The 23,226-nt window shown below is 39.3% G+C and overlaps 1 protein-coding gene, 1 long non-coding RNA gene and 1 pseudogene across 4 annotated transcripts; all 3 read right to left on the bottom strand.

Moving 5' to 3' along the window:
* Positions 1–5,243: 5,243 nt before the first annotated feature.
* LOC308089262 (pyrin-like) lies at positions 5,244–7,401 on the bottom strand (annotated as a pseudogene). Its single transcript has one exon. The product of its transcript is annotated as a pyrin-like (transcript).
* Positions 7,318–9,851, bottom strand: LOC308089259 (E3 ubiquitin-protein ligase TRIM39-like). Its single transcript, XM_080433882.1, has 2 exons — positions 9,742–9,851; positions 7,318–9,075 (listed from the first exon to the last, which is right to left on the bottom strand). Exon 2 carries the CDS (start codon positions 9,064–9,066, stop codon positions 7,444–7,446), a length of 1,623 nt encoding a protein of 540 aa, XP_080290008.1. The 5' UTR covers positions 9,067–9,075; positions 9,742–9,851; the 3' UTR covers positions 7,318–7,443.
* A 6,569-nt stretch (positions 9,852–16,420) lies between these two features.
* On the bottom strand, positions 16,421–20,429 carry LOC308089264. 2 transcript variants are annotated; one of them, XR_013933488.1, is made up of 8 exons: positions 20,318–20,429; positions 19,686–19,716; positions 18,732–18,814; positions 18,460–18,508; positions 18,216–18,262; positions 18,037–18,084; positions 17,610–17,710; positions 16,421–17,512 (listed from the first exon to the last, which is right to left on the bottom strand). It is a non-coding gene; the product is annotated as an uncharacterized lncRNA (long non-coding RNA). The 2 variants fall into 2 exon arrangements; XR_013933487.1 differs by having other exon boundaries at positions 18,216–18,508.
* Positions 20,430–23,226: the final 2,797 nt, after the last annotated feature.

Raw genomic sequence — 23,226 nt, 5'->3', positions numbered from 1 at the left:
AACAAAAGGAAAAGAAATGCACTTACACCCCCTTTATGGCAATATACATTTTAGAATTCAGCTCTATTCCCTCCCTGGTTATTATAACACATTTAGACCAGGCTGAAGTTGCACAATACAAATCTCTTCCCTGTTAGTTAGACAGATTAGGCAAATTTTTATGCAACCACAACATATAAACACTCCACCTTCCACGTTGCCTGTTTTGCCAGCCGCATGCATCCCATTTGTGGCCCACATTATGCAATTCTACCTTTTAATATTCACAAGGGATATTCACAGTAGCCGCTTGGAAATGACTAAATCCGACTCCAACTGCCGTGTGAATCTGAATCTGGGAATGCAATTAACACAGGGGCCAGTCCCATTATTTCTTGGCAGTGGTGAAGTATTTCGCCCCAAATGAAAAGATTGGCCGATATGTGGAGCCATTAGATTATCATATTTGTATTGGCTACTGTATTTGGTTGCTGTCAGGCAGAAACCTTGTATGTCCATATTTCAACTATTTAAGATGTTTCAGCGCTTCACTTACAGATTGTATGACGGAAGCATTTGAAAATGGTGTGAGACTGTGAGTTAACGGTCTGTCTGGAGAAATGACTCTGATGTAACCGATGGTGGTCACGGGTAGGAACCACACATTCATACACCAGCAGTTTCATGGCACCGCTAGGCAACAAATTAATGCTTAAATGTGAAATGTCTTCTCTTATGCCAGTGGTTCTCAAACTTTTTCAAGTCAGGGACCACATTTGAAAAGATATGCCATGGACCCCCATAAAAGAAGATTTTTTTTTACAGCATGGCTGTATGATTTTGAACCTTTTTAATTTCAAGGACCCCCAGTTTGATATGCATAGGTCACAGACCCCCCATTTGATAATTTTATATCGCTGGGCCCCTAATCTACACGGTAACCGGAACGTTTTTTCTTTTCTTGGAGGGCTCGCCCCCAGAGGTGGAACACTCGCCACGCGTGGTGAAAACAGTCGGCTGCAGCGAGGTGAGAACAGACTACAGCCCCTAATACTAAGTTAGGAAGTAGTGCTTGCCATGCCTTTTGCTACGTCTGTATGAATATTGTTATGTATTGTATGATTTATGATATCTGTGCTCCATACCATGTGAACATGGTTGTGAGTTAAATAAATGATGATGATGAGTTTTATCAGTAGTGCTCATCCTCAAGAGAGTATGAAGTTGCACAGCGATTTCCATGGCAATCCGACTGTAGTTTAAAAAATATCTTGTGTGGTACCAAAGTTTTGAAAGTCTTTATTTGAATATAGCTGAGTTTGTGATGGCCTTCTGGCCTTCTGTCCTACTTTCTCTTTCAGACCGACTGTTTGCAAATCTGGCTGAACCTCAAATTAGAGGTGCCTGACGTGGGCTGGTTACTGCTAGTTGAAACTCAGCAAATGCTAACCTGATTTATGTGCAACCCATCTCACATTATGTCCCTGACCATGCATGTTCAACATGCTTGTATAGGACCAGTTATCCAAGGCTGTCCAACAGCCTTATGCGACACACTCACTCATAAACAGACCTAGCGCCAGGATGTAGTGACTGAAGAGGGGCAAATCATTTTGACAGCATAAAACAGAACAGGTTATAACTTATCATCCTGCTATTCCTATTCACTGATTTAACAACACAATAGCCTCTGAAAGGCTAAAAATATAAACACAAGAAAGACTTCTGTACATTTCTGTACATTAATTTAACAGTGAGGAAGCCATACACCTGAGTGTCTACGTATTTAGGTAATCTTACACATAACCATACAGTACACAAAATTCTGATGTCTAACCATGGTGACAGCTACAAATTAAACCAACATAATAATAACAGCAGTAGGCCTACTACCCACCTGTATCAGGTTCATTAAAGGACCACTTCACCCATTTTCAACTTCAACAAATAATTGGCCCTCACTAATGCTCATTATAGGGTATTTTTTTTTTTTTTTTTACTTTCCAGAAAGCTTGGATTCCCAATCGAGGCGGGTTTCTGAACTGTCCACAGCCTTCCTCCGAGACACAGAGTAGACAAAAACGGTATAATGACCATTAGTGAGAACCAATTATATTAAGATATGTTGAAAATATGTGAAGTCGTCCTATAAGTAAAACATTTAGAAAAAAAGATGACATTTCTTTTGTCTGTTTCTCTTCACTTCACATACAGCTGTGACACGTACCCCTCCCCCCATCTCTGTCTCTCTCTCTCTTGCTCTCACCCTCATCAAGCAAGGCTGAACCAAAGTGTACAGTCTACAGCAGTATAGTAGGCCTACTGTACAGTAGGCTAGTTTCCACTGCTTCATGCAGGGACAGCCATATATATACAAAAGAGCTACATATGTGTCTCAGACATGCCAAATAAAACCAGCAGAGTAAACCAGCTAAATTCGGTCTTACCTTTAATCAGTAGAGTTGCAAAACGTGCAGCCGAATTCCATACAGCCAAAGCATTTAATTGCACTAATTGCACAACCTTGGGTCAGCTGTTGTTGTCACTGAAAGTTCTGAGATAAAACGTGCAATAAGTCAAATATCTCCACTTGTCCATGAGATTTAATTACTCAGACAACATTCTCAGACATCTCAGCAGTCAGCACCTGATGGGAAGACATCCATAGCAGCAGCTAACACTAACATTCTTCAATCAATCAATGGGACACTACTACAGGTGTGAGGTGTGTCAACGTAGCAGGTGAGATCACACGCTAATTAGAATGCTGCTGAGATGAATCCCATTCATGAACATTGAGTGTTCATGTGTGTGTGGAATACATGCAATAATATCCTGCTGTATTGTAAGCTAATATCACTAGAAAACGGATCTGACGCACCTGTTGTGATTGTAATAGGCTATTATTATTATTATTATTATTATGATTTGATTCATCCGTTTTCTCCTTCATCTAGGAAAGTGGTTCTCGACCTGTGGCTCAGGACCCCCAGAGGGGTCCCCACATGATTTTTGGGGGGTCCTCAGATGACAGTAAAGTGACAATTTAAGGACTTCTAATACCTAAAATGTAATACTGTTACTGAACAATAATATAGCAATGATCACAATATAGATTTAACACTGTTACAAAAAAGAAAAATGAAATGAAATGAAAAAAGACCATTACTGCATCAAAGGTAATCAACAAACTATACTATAACTGGTCAAACATTGGCCAAATTGTCAAATGATATAAGAAAGAGGCAAATATTTTGAAAATAGCTGATCTACAAGCTCTTAACGACTTGAACGCGCACACCGTGCCAAACTTAAATGTAATGCCTCAACTAACTCCTACATTCCAAGTGCTTGTCAGGGTGGGGGGTCCCCAGTTCAAATATGATTATTTTGGGGGTCGCAGCCTGAAAAGGTTGAGAACCACTGATCTAGGGGGGGCAGGACAGTCCAGGCCCCACTGACAAATCAGTAAAATATAAAATATATATAAAATATAATATATATTACATTATTTTGTTTACATTAATTTGACATTATCATTAAAATCTTAATTTTTGGCAATTGTTTGGGGGCCCACTTGCAATACCCTCGTGGCCCACCAGTGGACCCCACCCCACAGGTTGAAAATCGCTGCTCTATCATAATGGCTCCGAGCTCATCAATTCCTTTCATCAGTGCCGACAGGTTATTCTGACAGTCATGTGTCTACACTTTATTTGAACATGTTCAAATATTAGGCAGACATCCGTACCTTTTCTTCTGTTTCTATACTGTGTTCATACTTGGAGATAATAAATCAGTTGAAAACCTATGTTGGCTTTTTTGCCATACTGAAAATGTATCTGGAATCAACGAGGGAATCGATAGCAGAATCCATAAATTTGGCATTGGTATTAATAAAATCATATCAAATATTATCCCTAGCAGAAAAGGTTTATGTTTAAGGTCTCCATCTATCAGCAGGATCATGCAACAGCTGTTCCCTGTTTTAAAACTTAGCACGGCATGCCAATAACGTTCCACACAGTAATTTCTGGGCAGGCACACCATTTCTATGACTTATTTCGATAATACGACAAGTCATAAAGCCTAATAATGGCATGGCCTGCCTGTCCAACCATTAGCTATTGCTAGAAAGTTACTACAATATAGTGTGCAGTTTGTCAACAAAGTCACAAATCGTCTCTGTCGGGTGGAAACCTCATATCTCCAAAACCGTTACTTTTCAGGATTCAAATTAAAAAAACATCAAAAGTAGCAGATCTACAAGCTCAAAACGGGTCGCTTCGCGCCACGTTTCGAGCTTGTGGATCTGCTACTTTTGATGCATTTGTGTGACGCTGTAGTGTGATCAAGTAGGGCGCTAATTTACGAAAGAAAAGGCAAAAAGTTAGAATATAGAGATAAGAGGTTTCAGCCCCGACAGCGACGAAATCACAGTGCAGTGTTGCAGTGGTCAGCGCACTATACCAGAGAAATGGGGACGGCATGGTCCACACACTGACAAACTGGCTGCTGGTGGGAATGGAATCTATTCTGGCGACGGTTTACGGCTCCTTTGGTCAAATGGAAACAGCGATTTTTATAAATTCTTGACATACACAAAAGGTACCATTTTATCATTAATGAGGACCAATTATATGAACATATATATAGGTTGAAATTGAAAATGGGTGAAGTCGTTCACCCATAAAATAACAATAGCGCACTATGAAAAATACTCTATTACAAGTAAAAGTCCTGTATTTAACATTTTATTTGTTTATTTATAAAAGTTAAAAAAAAGTAACACACACACACACACACACACACACACACACACACACACACACACACACACACACACACACACACACACACACACACACACACACACACACACACACACACACACACACACAAAACAATATTTAGGGCCCAACTCTACAGTATTAGGATGAATTTAAATATTAGTTTCTTTAGTGTAACACCCACTGTCGATGTGTGTGTAATTAGGCATGTCTTTGCAGAATAGGCCAAGACTGTTCAAAGAGTCTTGAAGCCTTAGACACAACATGAATACCTTCGCTTGTACAGTATGTAAATAACATTGATATCATTGGAAAGAGTTATTATATAATTTCTTATGGAACAAAATAATACATCTATCATGCCACCCTTAAAATACACCCTGCCACCCTCTCACTACCTAAAGTATTATTATCTATAATCAACACTGTAAGCAGTAATGTGAAATATCAAAGTTGAAGATTTAGGATTAAAAGAGGTTTATTTATAAAGATAGAAAGAGGTTTTATTTCCCCTCATCATACAAGTAGTACATGCAGTGAAATGTTGGTGTGACATGCTCCGCAGACTGTGCTAACGATATAGTATAATATTAGCAAACAAGCTAAAATAACAGGTTATATTACATTATACTGTATCATTGATTGATTTATTGATTGATTGAGCACTTTATTGAAAATGAATAGAAAGGTTAAAAACACAAGAAAGCCCGAAGCTTGTTTCCATTGTGGTCCTTTTGAGGCAGGGAGCAACAACACAAATACAAAACAGAGACAAAAACAAAATACAAAAACAAAACAAACATAAATTAGGTTATTTATGATACAGACACGTGAGCTTGGAGAGCGGCTATTTTTGGCACACAAAAATTAAGTATAAACCAGAAAAAGCTGGACCCAAACCAACCCAAGTTTATAAAGAGTGAGTCTTTGGTTCCATTTGTACTCTCTCAGAATTCAATTAAAAGTGAAATCCATAACATTATAGTGAATCAAATATTAATGTTAATGTTAATAGAATAATATAAGTAAAGCATCTCTTAACAAAAAAAAAAAACACTGAATAAAAAATTAAAAACAACAAAATAAGTGTTGTGTGCAGGCTACATACTGTAGCTACTGTAAAGTAGTTCATCATTAACATCAGCTGCATACTGTAAAATAGTTTATCATTAACATCAGAATCATTGCATGTCTCTATAGAGACAAAGCACTGTTTCCCAAACAGTGGATCGGGACACGTACAGTATGTGGGTCGTGGACCAATTTTTATGGGTCACGAGTGAATACCCCTTTATTTTTAGTTTCCTACATTTTGTTTTTAATTATATATTTTTTCAAAAGGTTTTCAAAGAATGCATAATTTTTCATAGGTTAAAAACAAATCCAAACGTTTTATTTTTATAATTCCATTAAAATTAAATATTTAGAGGAAAAAAAATACTTTTACGTAGTGAAAATAGCAGATCTACAGGCTCACAGTTGTAGGGTCTCTTTTGGGTCTCGAGCTAAAAAGTTTGGGAACCACTGCTCAAGTACAAAATATATTTTTCACCTAAAACCTTCAAAGGAGAACGCCATTTGCAAACCATATTAGTCTTTTCAGACATGTTGTTAAATGAATTGAAGTTCTTAAAATATAATTGTTAGAACATTTAATTTAATTTAACAATTTGATGAAAAAAAAAAAGCTAACATGAGCCTTCAATATACACACTTGTCTTAAATCACAATGAATCTTTTCATGGAAAGCTGAGGATTAGTATAATTCATGTAATTGACAGGAGAGATGGTCAGTGGAACAAAGTTTTTACGACTATTGTTGTTGCATGGATTGAAGAGTGGATAGAGTTTATCAGTGAAGGTGCAGCCAGTGAAAGAGTAAATGTGAACTCTGGCCTCCACATCATAAAAGGAGACCAGACCCTCTTCATAATCCACAAACACTCCCACTTTCTGGATCTTCTCTCTTACAGTGAGGAGGACAGGAGGGTCAGCATTAGCCCTGTACTCATTTCCTTTCCTCAACCCTATAGTCCAGTAACCATTGTTCGGGATCTGTGTAGCGAAGGATCTCTCCCTGTCGATGGACTCTCTGGCCACTCCTAAATCCCAGTTAGTCTTCCCTTTAACTTGAATCTCATAGTAAAACCTCCCTGAGGAGAAACTTTGTTTTCCTAAGACAGAATAAGTATTAGAGAATCTCTCTGTGTAGTCTGGAAGGTTCTTCTTTACATTTCCATGACTCACTTGTTTTCCATCCTCAGACAGGGTGAGTTTGCAGTGTGCTGTATCAGGGTCCAGAGTTACATCCACTGCATATTGTTGGATCATCCTCAGCTCAGCATCACAGCTTCTTCATCTCTTTACTGAGTGTCTTCTCCAGCTGAGCCACAGCTGTCCTAACAGTCCCCACTAATGAAGACTGATGGACATTGACCTTTGTCCAGTCCTTGGTGGGTGGAGGGGTGTTGATGGATGTGAGGTTCTGGAGGAACGCCATTTGCAAACCATAGTCTTTTCAGACATGTTAAACTAATTAAAGTTCTTAAAATATAATTGTTAGAACAATCGGATGGATTTGACAGTTTGATGAAAAACTTGTCTTAAATCACAATGAATCTTTTCATGGAAAGCTGAGGATTAGTTTAATTTGTGTAATTGAAAGGAGAGATGGTCAGTGGAGCAGAGTTTTTACCACCATTGTAGATGGGTAGTATGGATTGAAGAATGGATGGAGCTTCTCAGTGAAGTGGTAGCCAGTGAAAGAGTAGAGATGAACTCTGGTCTCCACATCATAAAAGGAGACCAGACCCTCCTCATAATCCACAAACACTCCCACGTTCTGGAGCTTTTCTCTTACAGTGAGGAGGACAGGAGGGTCACCAGCAGCGCTGTACTCATTTCCTTTCCTCAACCCTATAGTCCAGTAACCCTTGTTCGGGATCAATGTAGGGATGAATCCCTTCCTGTTGATGGACTTTCTGACCACTCCTACATCCCAGTTAGTCTTCCCTTTAACTTGAACCTCATAGTAAAATCTTCCTGAGGAGAAACTTTGTTTTCCTAAGACAGAGATACAGTTAGAGAATCTCTCTGTGTTGTCTGGAAGATTATTCCAGAGAGTTAACTCTCCGTGACTCACTTGTTTTCCATCCTCAGACAGGGTGAGTTTGCAGTGTGCTGTATCAGGGTCCAGAGTTACATCCACTACATATTGTTGGATCCTCCTCAGGTCATCACCCAGCTTCTCCATCACTTTACTGAGTGTCTTCTCCAGCTGAGCCACAGCTGTCCTCACAATCCCCACATATGAAGACTGATGGACATTGACATTTGTCCAGTCCTTGGTGGGTGGAGGGGTGTTGATGGGTGTGAGGTTCTGGAGGAAGTGGAGATGGTCTTCAGTGTGTGATAGCTGCTTTAGCTCAGTGCTTCTCTTATTTAACTCAGTGATTTCCTTTTCCAGCTCTTTAATGAAGCCTTCAGCCTGTTCCTGTGTTTCTTTCTGCTTCTCTTCAATCACATAAATGAGCTCAGCCTGGCTTCTCTCAATACAGTTGATCAAAGTAGTGAAGACCTGCACACTGTCTACTATCTCTCTGTCTGCATATTTCTTGCTGAGCTCTACTGAGTGTTTGACCTCCTGAATCTTCTCTTGTCTCTCCTGGATCATCTTCTGAACTTCAGCCTCTGTCTTTCCCAGCTCTGCCTTCTTTCCTTCATATTCCTCTTTCAGAGATGTAATTTGATGTAATTTGTGGTCTGACTCAGTGCAGAACTGACAAACACACATGTTGTCAGTCTTACAGAACAGCTCCAGAGGTCTGTCATGTTTCTTACACATAATGTCTTCCAGGTTCTTCACAGGATCGATTAGTTTGTGTCGCTTTAACGGTGTGGATGTCTGATGAGGCTCCAGGTGAGTCTCACAGTAAGATGCCAGACACACCAGGCAGGACTTAAGAGCCTTGAGCTTGGTCTCAGTGCAGACGTCACAGGACACTTCATCTGGTTTAGCAGGTTCCTGGATCGTGTTGGAAGTTTTTTTCAGCTGCTTTGACTTCCTGAACTGATCAACCATCTCAGAAATGAAAGTATTGACAAAGATCTCTGGTCTTTTATAGAACCTTTTGTTACACAGTGGACACAGACATACATCATTAGTGTCCCAGTAATGTGTGATGCAGGTTTTGCAGTAGTTGTGTCCACATGGAGTGGAGATTGGATCAGTGAACACATCCAGACAGATAGAACACAGGAACTGCTCTTCAGACAGGAGACTGCTGGCAGACGCCATTTATACACACTGAGAACAAAAGTGAAAGTCAAGTCAGTTTTATTTGTAAAGCACATTTCATACCAGTTAGACTTAATGCACTTCACATAAAAAAACTATTACAACCAAAGAACAGCGACCCAACCCCACACACACACACACACACACATTTGAATTATTTTATCCACAAATTAATATTAATTTACAGGGAATCAAATGCAACAGGGTTAGACAGTTCATGGACACCTAAGGGTACATATAGTACAGCACCTTCTCCTCCACACAGACAAACTGCATATAAGAGCTGAAACAGAGCAATATTCATCAAGTTGTTTGGCTTTGCTCTTTGTCATGACAGCAATTTTCAGGCCACTCGTGTTTTGTACAACACACACACACACACACACACACACACACACACACACACACACACACACACACACACACAGAGAGAGAGAGACACACAGACAGACAGACACTCACACACACACACACACACACATGCACACACACACATGCACACACACACACACACACACACACACACACACACACACACACACACACACACACACACACACACACACACACACACACACACACACGGTAGAACCACATGAAATAAGAACCACGGCAAATTTAAAAAACAAATTGGTCTGTATTCTGTACAGAAAAGCTTATGTAGCCTATGCTCACCTGTCAATGACTGTAAGTCCTTTCTGTTTATTAAGAATCCTGTTGATTAGAAGTGAAGTTGTTATAAGAGAACGTAGCTCTGTTGTCAGACACACTGCTGTAGTTTTTACTTTCGCTTTTGATACGTCATTGAGATTATGCAACAGCAGCAGTTAACCCTTAACTGGTGTCGTCTTTCATGGTGTGGCAAAGTGCAGACAAAGTGCAACACACACACACACACACACACACACACACACACACACACACACACACACACACACACACACACACACACACACACACACACACACACACACACACACACACACACACACACACACACACACACACACACACACACACACACACACACACACACACACACACACACACGGCCCAACTCTACAGTATTAAGATGAAGATCCTGTGAGGATCGAAATGTCAACTCAATAAAGTGATCCTTTATCTTGAAGTGGTGTGGGCTCTACCTCTTTAAATATTAGTTTCTTTAGTCTAACACCCACAGAACTGACAAACACACATGTGGTCAGTCTTACAGAACAGCTCCAGAGGTCTGTCATGTTTCTTACACATAATGTCTTCCAGGTTCTTTACAGGGTTGATTAGTTTGTGTCGTTTTAACGCTGTGACTCTCTGAGGCTCCAGGTGAGTCTCACAGTAGGATGTCAGACACACTAGACAGGACTTAAGAGCCTTGAGCTTGGTCTCAGTGCAGACGTCACAGGACACTTCATCTGGTTTAGCAGGTTCCTGAGTCGTGTTGGAAGTTTTTTTCAGCTGCTTTGACTTCCTGAACTGATCAACCATCTCAGAAATGAAAGTATTGACAAAGATCTCTGGTCTTTTATAGAACCTTTTGTTACATAGTGGACACAGACATACACCATTAGTGTCCCAGTATTGTGTGATGCAGGTTTTGCAGTAGTTGTGTCCACATGGAGTGGTGATTGGATCAGTGAACACATCCAGACAGATAGAACACAGGAACTGCTCTTCAGACAGGAGACTGCTGGCAGACGCCATTTATACACACTGAGAACAAAAGGGAAAGTCAAGTCAGTTGTATTTGTAAAGCACATTTCATACCAGTTAGACTCAATGCACTTCACATAAAAAAAACTATTATAACAGCGACACACACACACACACACACACACACACACACACACACACACACACACACACACACACACACACACACACACACACACACACACACACACACACACACACACACACACACACACACACACACACACACAGCATCAAAATGTACTTACGGTACCAAAGGAAAGTACTCAACACATCGTGGTGTGACAAACTGTGAGCGTGTACATTATAAAATAGGGCTTACAGTAAGTGGTGAATGCATGTTTTGTGTTCAAATAATTGCAGTGGAGTAAAACGTACAATATTTGCCTCTGAGATGTATGAGTAAACAGTATTGGAAAATGGATATACTCAAAGTAGCCTAAAGTAAAAGTACCTCAGAATTCTACTTAAGTACAGTACGTACTTGAGTAGATGTTACTTTCTCCACCACTGGGTATGGGTTGACACAGTATGGGACAGTATCAGCAATTAGCAATGCTTCTTTTCCCCACTGGCATAACGAGAAATTGCTAGAGATATATAGCAATTATTTTTCATCATCTTAAAAACTCACATTGAATTGCCAGTGATAGCAATTATTTTTTATCATCTAAAAAAATTCACATTAAGGCAATATCTTAATCTGCAGTGATTTCTATATGCATTTGATATGAAACCATACCAAACCAGTTCATGTTTAGCTAGGAGCTTTATACGAGAAGTTTTGCCTAACTGACTTACTGTAGCCTACACTATAATAGCCTAAATATTAAAATGTAACTTGAAAATATTTCCTCAGTATACTGTAGAGGGAGAATTGCTTTTCTTTACCCTTTTACATCGGATTACAGTATCTTGACAACACATCACCAATGATTAAGCTAAGATGTTATGTGAGCTTTGTGTACTAATGTTACTCGACTGTGATTGGTGAAGCAGCGCTGACTGAGCTGTATATTCTGTTGTGATTGGTCTACGTTTGTGGGAACTGTATAATTGTGTAACAGTGTCAGCTGAGTAGTTATTGCTGTGTGGACATACGTTGGTCTACTTTTAGGGACATGTATACTGTACATACATACAGCACAGACCAACCTTCTAGACTGATGGCCCCTTCGGTACCATGCCGTAAAAGAACTGACACAGTCCTTGGTGAACAGAACGAACAAGAGAAAGAAACATTATAGGATAATTCAGCCATCTGATGAGTGATATTTGACCAGGAGTATATTTTTCAATATGCCTCCTCACCAATGTCATACAAATCCATCTACTAGTTACATTAGTAGATGGATTCTCAATATTTGAAAATGTAATAATGTTTGTAATGTTTTTTGTTTTATTTCAGAAATAACTGTGTAGCTGAACTAAGAATTTTAGCTTCTTCATTAACTTTTAGTACAAATATTTACAAATACAGGTGGACTGAGAGTCAATAGCTTGTTCAACTTCAAACAAGCAGATGCATATTTTCATGCAGAGACATAAAAGCAAAGCGGACACACACACACACACACACACACACACACACACACACACACACACACAACATCAAGAGATAAGATGTTTTTCTCTCTGCACTTAATTAAAATGCAAAAATGGTAACTTTAAACTGTTGAATCTGAACCCTTACGAATTTGCCCAGCGGCGCTTGTTTGTTTTTCTGATATTAATAACCGTAGCCTCCCAATAACAGTGTCATCCGTTTAATTATAAACAATTTACCTGATTCAGGTAAGTGATTTTTTCCCCTTGTAATGTTGATTTGACAGCAATAAAAATAACATAAAAACTTCAGTTCACTGCATTTAAGAATTACTAAAATTACTGCATGAAGAAATAACGAAGCCATAACCCTGCTGGTAAGAGTAAAATCATTCAAGTTTAAGCAATCAAATCTTGTTGACTGGGGTCTCCCAGGGGTCTACACTTGGTCCCCTCCTTTTTCCACTTTTTTACACCAAAAGTTTGTTTTGCCAAATAATAGCCGATCTACAAGCTCACAACGATTCAACACGCTGTGAAGTTTGTAGGTTGTTTGCTTCAGAATAGGGACGCTGGGGTTCATGTGGTTAATTGTAGAGAATTTGTCGGACAGCTAGTCCAACTCCCCTAATGCAACTTGAAACACATTTCAGTCATCCAAATGACCTCTATCCTTGACTGCTTCCAATCAGCCTCTGGCTCAACAATCCATGGCTTTGCTGTTGAATGAAAGTATGCTCAGCAGAGCTATTCACAGAGGATGAGTGCTGCTTCGTTTTCTTCTGTGCCAGTCGGGTGGAATGTCCCCGTCCTTGTCCCTGTGAGACAGTGGTGGAAGAAGTAAAAATGTTCTTCTTTTTTTTTTTTTACTCAAGTAAAAGTAGCAATACCACAATCTAAAAATACTCTGTTAAGTAAAAGTGCTGTATCGAAACAAATTGTTGGGAAAAAGTACAGATGTATAGGCATCAAAATACATTTCACAGGACTTTTTTTCTACCAAGGTTTTGAATATTTGAATATAGCAGATCTACATGGTCACAACGCAGCGACGCGTTGTGACCATGTAGATCCGCTATTTTTGAATAGACAAAATATAAAACAGGGCTTACAAGTGATTAATGTAGGCTTTGTAATACTAAATCTAAAAATGAACCATTAACTAAAGTTTTCAAATAATTGCAGTGGATTAAAAAGTACAATGTTTGCCTCTGAGATCTATGTATGTGGAGTAGAAGTATAAAGTATACACCTCAAAACTGTACTTACAATAAGTTACAGTAAGTGCTTGAGTAAATGTACTTAGTTACTTTCCAACACTGATGCTCAGCAGAGCTATTCAAAGAGGATGAGTGTTGCTGTAGCTTTTCTTCTGGGCCAGTCGGATGGAATGTCCCCGGTCCTCGTCCCTGTGAGGCCTTGGGCTTTCACATGTACTCAGTTCCCTGAGGGTTGGACACATGTCTTTGTCCCCGCCATGAGAGAGAGAGAGATGCCTACTGTATCTTCAGCTATGGGGCTTTTATTCTGTTCTTTATTCCAGTGGTTCTCAAACTTTTCCGTGTCAAGGACCCCCAAACTGATATATATTTGGCCACGGACCCCCATCTGAAAATGATTTGTGCTAGGGACCCCCAGAAGAGAAGATTTGTGTAAAAAAAATGCAAAATGTTCCAATTTTTTTTTTCAAAATAATTCAAAAATAGCAGATGTACAGTACAAGCTCGCAGCGTGCCACGAAGTGACGGGCTGTGAGCTTGTAGATCTGCTATTTTTGAATAGCCAACATATAAATGGATAAAGTGGATACAGCATGACACACACACACACACACACACACATACACACACACACACACACACACACACACACCCTGAATGAATGAGGTGACAAAAGATGCAGATGCTTCCATACATGTGCACTGCGTGATGCAATTGAGCAATGAGGGGCTGTGTCCACACAGAAAGCATTTTTAGAGCTGCCTGCCAGCGCCTTTCTGCCATGCATGTCAACGGTAAAGACCTTGCATGCATGTCTATGGTAAAGACATGATGGAGCGCTCCTCTTCCCAGCGGCCAAGCATCGTGCTTCAGTGCTCTCAACGTCCACAATTTTTTGGCGGAGCGCTCATTGGGTTGAGAAAATCATTTAAAGGGGCCGTGTGTCCACAGATTGCATTTTTATGAGCGCAAAAGCACATTGGACATTGATTGATTGATTGAATACTTTATTAACAGTTTGCAAAAAAGTACAGCGGTACGACTATACAATGATGTTAAAAGGATAACACAAAAAGCCCTGAGGGCTTGTTTCCATTGTGGTCCTACGTCTTCAATTCATCAAGACATTTAAAGACATACAAGAAATCATCAACACAAGGAGCAATAAAAATAATTATGTACAGAAAACATTGGGGGGGGTCATTTCTGGTCTCAAGCTTAGAAGACTTACAGTATATGACCAGTTGCAAATTGCAGACAGGTGCTCTTTTATGGTGGTTTTGAAGACATCATGTCCACAGCACTCGTACGCAGTGTTTATTGATGCCCGCAAGTTTCCGCAACGTTGGAACCTATCAACCGTTGCTGTGCATCCCAGTATCTCGACACGCAGGGTGATGCGTCCGTACCGCGACCATGGCAGCATGCGGTTGAGGCGGGCATAAGACGGGCGGGTCTATCACGTTCTTTCTGTGCATGTCGTTGTCGAAGTCTCCTTGGAAGTACTCCAACCCGTCTTTACCATAGAAATACATGACAGACAGGCGCAGGCAGCTCAAAACGCTTTCTGTGGACACAGCCCATAAGTGTAAGACCCTATTATGCTCTGATTTCGTCGCTGTCGGGTAGAGAGCTTCCATCTCCATATTCTAACTTTTTGCGTTTTTTCGTAACTTTTTTTTTTATTTTAAATTTTTATCCCGCGATTTTTGTAACCCATTTTTTTCACCCGGTGCCAATTTCCTAAGTGATCCTGGGCACTACACCAGCCCTACACCAGTATTACACCTGTCACCCCACAGTAGGGAGGCCAGGGCCGAGCTCATGCTTCCTTCAGGCATGAGAGCCAACTGACCTTCTTGTCACCTGACAGGGGGGAGTTTCCCTGGTTGGACGTAGCGCGTGGAAGGAACACGTTATTCCAACCAGTTCCCTTCCCCTCCATCAGGCGCCCCGGCTGTCATGGGGGAGGCGGTATAGTGACCAGGATTACTACATGTTTTTGTGAGGGTATTAACTACCCTAGGAGACACGGGGAGAACATGCAAACTCCACACAGAGTAGGCCCTTTCGCCAACCCCACCTACCCACTGAGCATTTTTCGGTCTATTAGCCGTTTAAATGACGTCTAAACGTCACCTAGCCGTCTAGGCTAAATCCGGTTTATGAGTGGTCTAGAATTGAAAGTTTTTTCAACGTCTAAACCTAGCCTAGACGTTGTTTCAACGTCTTTTGGACGGCTAGATATAAATATATAACCGTTCAAATGACGTTGAAAGAACGTCTAGGCTTAGCCTAGAGACGTTGAAAAAACTTTCATTTTTAGACCACTCATAAACCGGATTTAGCCTAGACGTTATTTAGACGTCTAATAGCCCGAAAAATGCTCAGTGGGTTAAACCCTATTATAGACTATATACGTTGTTTAGACGTCATGTAAACGTCTATTTAATAAGGATATTAATATACTTATAATTAAATCATGTTTAAATAACATCTAAACAACTTGTAGGCATTATATACCTTTAAGATATATCAAATTATTCACACGAAACCTATATTAATGCATTTAAATGCCTCAATTTTAATGCAGATCCAGGTTCTCTACAAAAAAAATACCTGATGGACCAAATTTAACCCGTTTTGCTTACCTTTGTAGAAGTGTAGTCCCATGTTCTGATAATTTGTTTACATTATGTTGTTATCTTTCAGGATCTTTTAAATATGTTGCAGTGTGACACTAATGTCATGCTACTCTTTATTGTACCACTGGATAAAAACTTTTTTCTTAATGTTAACATTGATCTACTCTGAACATAACTATCCTTCAACTGTAATTTCAATCACAATACATATTTCAACAAAAAAAATACCAAAGCTTGTACAATCGGTCTTTAATTTCTGCACCTCTTAATGCTTTAAGCCATTAACACCCGTCATGTTAGATTTTAAACACTTTAACACATCTTATACTTGAGCTATTCAAAAATAGCAGATCTACAAGCTCATAGCACGGCACTCGGCGCTAGTCGATCTGCTATATTTTTGTTTTAACAATATTGAACATTTTTGCAAATCTTTGAATGTATGTGTTACCTCAAATCTTTGCTTTGCCTAGACTTGATACACACACACACACACACACACACACACACATACACAAAGATTTGCAAAAAAAAAATTTCACTCTCCAAAAAATAGAAGATCTACAAGCTCTTAGCGCGGCACCGAGTTCCGCGCTATGAGCTTGTATATCCAGGGTCCCCACACATTTTTAGCAATGAATTTCCAAAACTTTTCCAGAATATTTAGCCCAATTTCCAGGCCTATATAACAATCATTCAGCGCAATAATGTGTCTCTTACTCCTATGTACAATGCCCAAAGATAGGCAGTGTAGCAAAAATAAAGCATAGAATGGTACAATTCCATTCAAATTTCGTGCAAAATTAGGGCAACACAATTGAGACATACATTAGGCTGCCATCACACAGCCCGTTTGGCGAAAAACTACTTATGTTACATATTTCGTGTAATGTTATACATGTTTATGAAAATGTTTTGTGTTAACAAAATCAATAGCCAAAAACAATGCATAGCCAAATATTTTTTCCAGGACCCTTGATAAATTCCAGGACCTTAGATCAATTCCAAACCTTTTCCAGTACTGGATTTTTTAAATTTCTATTCCAAAATATTTCCAGGAATTTCCTGTATATCTGCTATTTTCTGAATAGCCAAAGAAATCTTAAGTGACACAGATGCGTTCCCTATCTTAATGGGATAAACAACCATAAAAGACAAGTTTTAACAAAATGTTTTGACCAAATAATAACATTGATTTGCTTCAAGGCGTTGCCCTCTTCTTGTATCCCCCTCCACCACTTCTACCAGGCGCCTGCTTGAAGTGGTCAGAGATGGCAGCGCTCACCAGGTTCTCCATTGTCTCTCTGAATGTCTTCTGAACGGCTTCTGCAGTCAAAACAATGACATATAACTCTCATACACACACGTGTACAACTTGAATAAGCAATCAACAAATAACTAGCACTGACAAAGTTATTTTTACCATTGATGACAGAAAGATAGAAGGTAGTGCTTTTGAAAGCTCTCTCCTGCTGTCCGGCACCATGCTAGTAGAAATTAGTCATCAGGCCATTGGTGAAAAGTCTGAAACAAAAAGAAAATGAGAAGCTAAATCGTCAATGGCATACTATGCCAACAATAATGTTGATATGAAACAGAAATAATAAATAATACACTAACACAGTGGGAAATGATAAATAATACTTCCATTCTTACTTTTCTCCGACATGGGAAACTGAAATAAAGAAACCTTGTGACAGTCTGCCTGTGATTTAGGATGTGAGGCTTTACTTTAGCTGGTGCAGATCTTAATAAACAACATTACTTGTTTTACAAGTTCAACATCATCATCCCTACCCAATTACATCTTTGCCACAGTAAGATGACTTCCAAACTTTATAAAAAGGTACCTTTTGGAATCCTGTGAATGTTTCTCCTCTGAGTTCTGATAAGATTTCCTGTTGGTGAAAGACAAGGCAATTACATGTCATACTTGCTACTTACTGTTGGGGGGAGAAAAGAAAATTAAACATCTTACTTGCACCATTGCAACCTATTTTGCTCACTGCTACAGTCAATTTAAATTTACCTTGTGGTGTTATTTATTCATTGGGGCTGGAGTAAGGCTTCTATTCACTGTTGGGGGTAAAGGAAATAAATTAGACATAGTCACCGTTATGATCACTCCTAGACTCAAAATCTACCTTGTGTAGGTAGTCCTTGCTCCATTTCATCTTGGAGTAAGGCTAAGATTCTCTGTTTGGTGGGGGTACTTACTCATCTCACTTACAAACTCACCATTTATATCACTGGAAAACTCAAATAAATTGTACCTTGTGGTTGTGGAGTCCTGGCACTGCTTTGGCATACGCCTATGATACACTGTTGGGGAGAAAACAAAGTAAATTACATGTCATAATTACACCATCACTATTGTGCTCACAGCTATAGCAAATCAAATTCTACATTGTGTAGTCCTGACTCTTGCTTGGACTGGACTGAAGCCACAATTCACTGTTAGGGGTGGAAGACAGTGAAATTACATATCCAACATAATGTTTTCAATGTCATCTCCAAATATCTCCACTTAGCCATCTACACATACCTACATATATGTACATATCTACACATAGATCTGTGTCCTCAGTCCATTCAGGGCAGCTTGAGCAAGCAGTGTATTGCTGTGATCTGTTTGAAAACAATGACATTATTAATTTCACAGCTTGTCTCAGCCCCATATAGCAGTACTGACTCCACTGTAAATGGATCCACAACAGCACTGTTCCTCCGTAGCCTGGCCAAAACAAAATCTAGGTGGCTTCTGCAATGAACATATAAACGAATTAATTAATTCTAAGATTGGGAGTATCAATAGCAGAGGTTATGTAATCTAGAGTGTACACTGTACAGCTTGAAAATTAAATAATACATTTTTAGCCCTGACAATTACTGCAACATCACCCGTTTTAAATACAGTTGTTGATGTAATGGTGATGTCTTTTTGAACTTCCTTTCCCTTGTTGACATCCTCCATTCAAATTAAAGTGTGTCATAGGTGAGTAAAGAGTCCAACAACACTGGAATGACTCTTAACTAGTGTTGCGATTATTAGAAACATGCATTTCTACAGGATATAAGACATTTTAGTTTGTAAGTCATGTCATTCAATTGAATGTACAAGTGGCCAATACAAAGCATAATGCTCCATTCTGATTGTTACTGTGAGCACATTAACTTTGTAGGAATTTGCTACATCTCAACATATGTGATACGAGAGGCTCCTGGTAACTATAATAGCAGTTAAATTCAAATGTACAATTTTGCTGAACTACCAAGGAGACATAACATGTTTGTTGTAAACACCTTTGTGGTGTTTACAGCCTATTGCTAGTAAGACCTGGTGTTGAGGTGTGGATAGGGGCTGTCAACGTGGTATTCTGTGGGCAGTGTGTATAGTTTAAAAACAATCTTTAGAGTTTAGTTGTATAACTATCTAAACATTGGCACAACATCCACCACAGGACATGACAGCGTGGTTACATAATATAGCCAAACTCACATGTTTCCATTACCCTTTGCCATTTGTGTTCCTGAAACAAGATTGACAAAAAAAGACATTTTTATGGCCTAATATATCACATGTAGTCCTCACAAGAGGTGATAGCATTAACATTGGATATCACCAGTAGTGACAAGTAGTCTACACATTCTCTGAAATTAATTTGTTGTTTTGGTGTCACTTTAAACAGAAGAGATCTATAAATACACGGACAGTCACTTTGTTCCAATTAAAAATAGTTAAAAAGAGTAAATAAACTAAACATTTCACAACATGTTGGTACATGTTAGCCTGCACATTGTTAAAGAACAATAATTTATTACACTGTACCATATTCAACAAGGTTCACTCCAATTGGAACAAAATAAAAGATTATACACAATTTATGTTCCGTGGTTTTACTCCTTGCAGTAAAGTAGTGGATCTACAAGCTCACACCGTGATGCAGATGCAAAGCGTTGAGCTTGTAAATCGACGTTCTTCACGGACTGCTAAAGTTAGCTGCTGGCTTTAGTTAGCTGCATCTAGCAGCTTAGCTAGCTAGCTGCAGCAGCTAGCAGCTTCCTTTAGAAGTTATAAGCTTGCAAGCGGCTTAAGAAAAGTTTTAAAATCAATAAGCAAAGAACACTCACCTCTATAGTCGTATTGCCATTTAAATAATTAAACTTCATGGTGATGAACATCGTGATAACTCGCATGAAATGTATCTATTTGTGAGTGTTTACTGTTTGTCGTCCGCAACCGGAACCACTAATGTTGCCATGTCTCGTGAGAAAATCAGAAAACCAACCTCCGAAACCAATCTGCGGTTTACTGTTGCTGTGAAGCCCAGTGTTGCCAAGTCTCGTGAGAGAAATAAGCAAACCGAACTACAAAGACAATCTGCGGTTTACTGTGGAAAGTCTGGTGACGAGAGGTTAGCGGTTTACTGCTTGGCTTTCACTCGTTCCTCAGTATTTTATATTAGCCTATCACCAATACTGCAAACTGCCGTTATTTTTTATATTTATGCATTTAAAAAAAAATATTTGCATATATCACCATTAATGCAAACTGCATTATTTCGCTATAATAGTGAGATTTAATCATTTCTATTGTTAGCATCCTAAAATAAACGATTTCAAACAACATGAAATTAAGTAAATGTCATGGTTTAAAACTGGTCTAAATGTAGACGTTGATATATGGTTTTGATTTAAACGTCTAAATCTAGGCTAAATTCAAACTATACTGTATATTGATAAATGCTATTCAAATTATTTTAGTCCAATATTTGGAGATCAAGTGCAGCTTACAGTTGTTTTTTTAATCAAAGTTTTCAAACAACATGACTAAAAAAATAAGTAAATGTCATGGTTTAAAACTGGTCTAAATGTAGACGTTGATATATGGTTTTGATTTAAACGTCTAAATCTAGGCTACATTTAAACTATACTGTATATTGATAAATGGCTATTCAAATTATTTTAGTCCAATATCTGGAGATCAGTTGTGCAGCTTACAGTTGTTTTTTTTAATCAAAGTTTATGGAATAATGGATTAAATTCAATCGTCTAGATTCGGTCTATAATACGACCGAATCTAGACCGGTGAAATGAGGTCTAAACAAAAACCAGACGTCTAAAAAACGACTATGGCTCACTGGGTAGGGTATGGGCGCGCGTTTTTTCGTAACTTAACGCCCTACTTGATCATACTACAGTGTCACACAAAAGCATCAAAAGTAGCAGATCGACAAGCTCGAAACGCGGCGTGAAGCGACGTGTTTTGAGCTTGTAGATCTGCTACCTGCTACCTTTGCCATTTTGGAATTTCAATCCTGAAAGGTAACAGTTTTGGACATATGAGGTTTCCACCCGACAGGGAGGATACCTCGGTTTTGGATCCAGATCTAAGAGACTGTTCATTATTTGTTCATTGGGATGGCAGGAGCTTCAGTCACGAAGACCGCTGCAACTGGATAGTGTTTCATTAGGAACCGTGTGACTGAAGTGAGATCTCATTTCCATCGACAGTACAGTATGTGAAAGACATCAGTAAATAGGGTTGGAAATTGTGGGTAGAAAGCACACATTCAATGACCTTTCCATTTGTCACCTGTCATCTCTATACAGTATATCGTTTATACATAGTTTATACATAGAGCTATAATATTTGATTTCTGACTATTTTGAATCTTATTGTATTTCTATTTTTTTGTATCCATATTAAGTCCAAGTATCATTGAATTCTAAGATGTTCAGTGTATGTATGTACTGTATGTGTGTGTGTATATAGTACAGCATACAGTGTATGATGCATTGCCACTGGTATTGCAAAGAGTATATACTGTAGACCATATGGATGGCTTGGTAATGATTTATTACTCAACTGGATCATGAAGAGTAAACAAGGACAGGCTTCCTTCCCACCGCTCTGCCACTGAGCTGCAAAGTTGATGGGGTCAAAATTAAAAATCCATCACAGGGCAGAGACGGATCAATACCCCTCCCAATCACAGGAGAGCCAGTAACTCATACAGGTATAGATAAGCTGCCATGAGACAGATTTGTGAGCCACTCTCAGTCGCTCTCCCAGACCACTATCAGAGAAAGTGTGACCTCTGTATTAATCGCAGAAACATCCAGATGGAGAAGGTGTTTCTATGCGGCATCTGTGCCGAGATGGCATTGAATTTGTGGTTTATCCTCTGCTTTGTCCTTGGATAGCAATTTGCCTGTAAATTAGTAGCATACCAATGATAGAGTGCTGCAGTGCTTACAGTACAAAACTTCTTTTTTTTTTACAAAGAATAATAATAAAATGGTTCTTTATTAGGTGATTCATGGAGCAATATAGCCTTTTAAAGAACTATTGAGAACCATTATTTTTCTATGTACCCTGCAGCAGAGGATGTTGCAAATGCGTCTCCACTGACTGTCACAACCTGATCTCAACCCCCTCAAGCACGCCAGAAGTGGAAAAAAAGAAGAGTTACGCAGTGCCTTTTATGAGCGCCAGTGCCACACTGACGAGGAGAGTTCATTGTATGTTCCACAAGGGAGTCCTTCAAGATGAGATAAGACCCTCGGTGGCGAGGCCTCGCCTGTCCCGCCTCCGTCCGTGAGTCCGACCACCTCCACTCCAACGGGAAGCGCCATATCACACCGCACAGCTGGAGCTGCATGTTAATCAGCCTCGCTGCCTGCTGGGAAATACCTTGGGAGGAATATAAAACGTTGCAACGCGTCTCGTGGCTCTCTATGCACTTTTGTAGGATTTTGCTCTTGCCATCATGAAATAAATGAATGTCTCTGGTGTTCTTAGTGGGAAGCATCTCTGTCTTTCAGATTAAAAGGTGCTGTAAGAGAGAGATGTTTCTTTCTTTATAAATGTTAGCTCTATATTCTGTGTTCGGTAACAGGGGTCTCTCCAGCCCTTTTGGAAACATGAAATACTTTTTCAGGTCTGGGTACCAATTCCATCCAATTGAGTACTCAAACAGGATACAGGATAAACAAGTGCAATTGGAAGTGAAGAAACAAACAAAACGAGGACAAAA

Source organism: Gymnoscopelus braueri (assembly GCF_963280865.1).
Source record: "Gymnoscopelus braueri genome assembly, chromosome: 7".
NCBI classification, from domain to species: domain Eukaryota; kingdom Metazoa; phylum Chordata; class Actinopteri; order Myctophiformes; family Myctophidae; genus Gymnoscopelus; species Gymnoscopelus braueri.
The sequence above is the reverse complement of the archived record's forward strand: the minus strand, read 5'-3'. Positions and strand labels throughout refer to the sequence as shown.

Bases quoted from the DNA above. Each gene is read 5' to 3' on its own strand.
- LOC308089259 (XM_080433882.1), bottom strand. From the start codon at position 9,066: ATGGCGTCTGCCAGCAGTCTCCTGTCTGAAGAGCAGTTCCTGTGTTCT.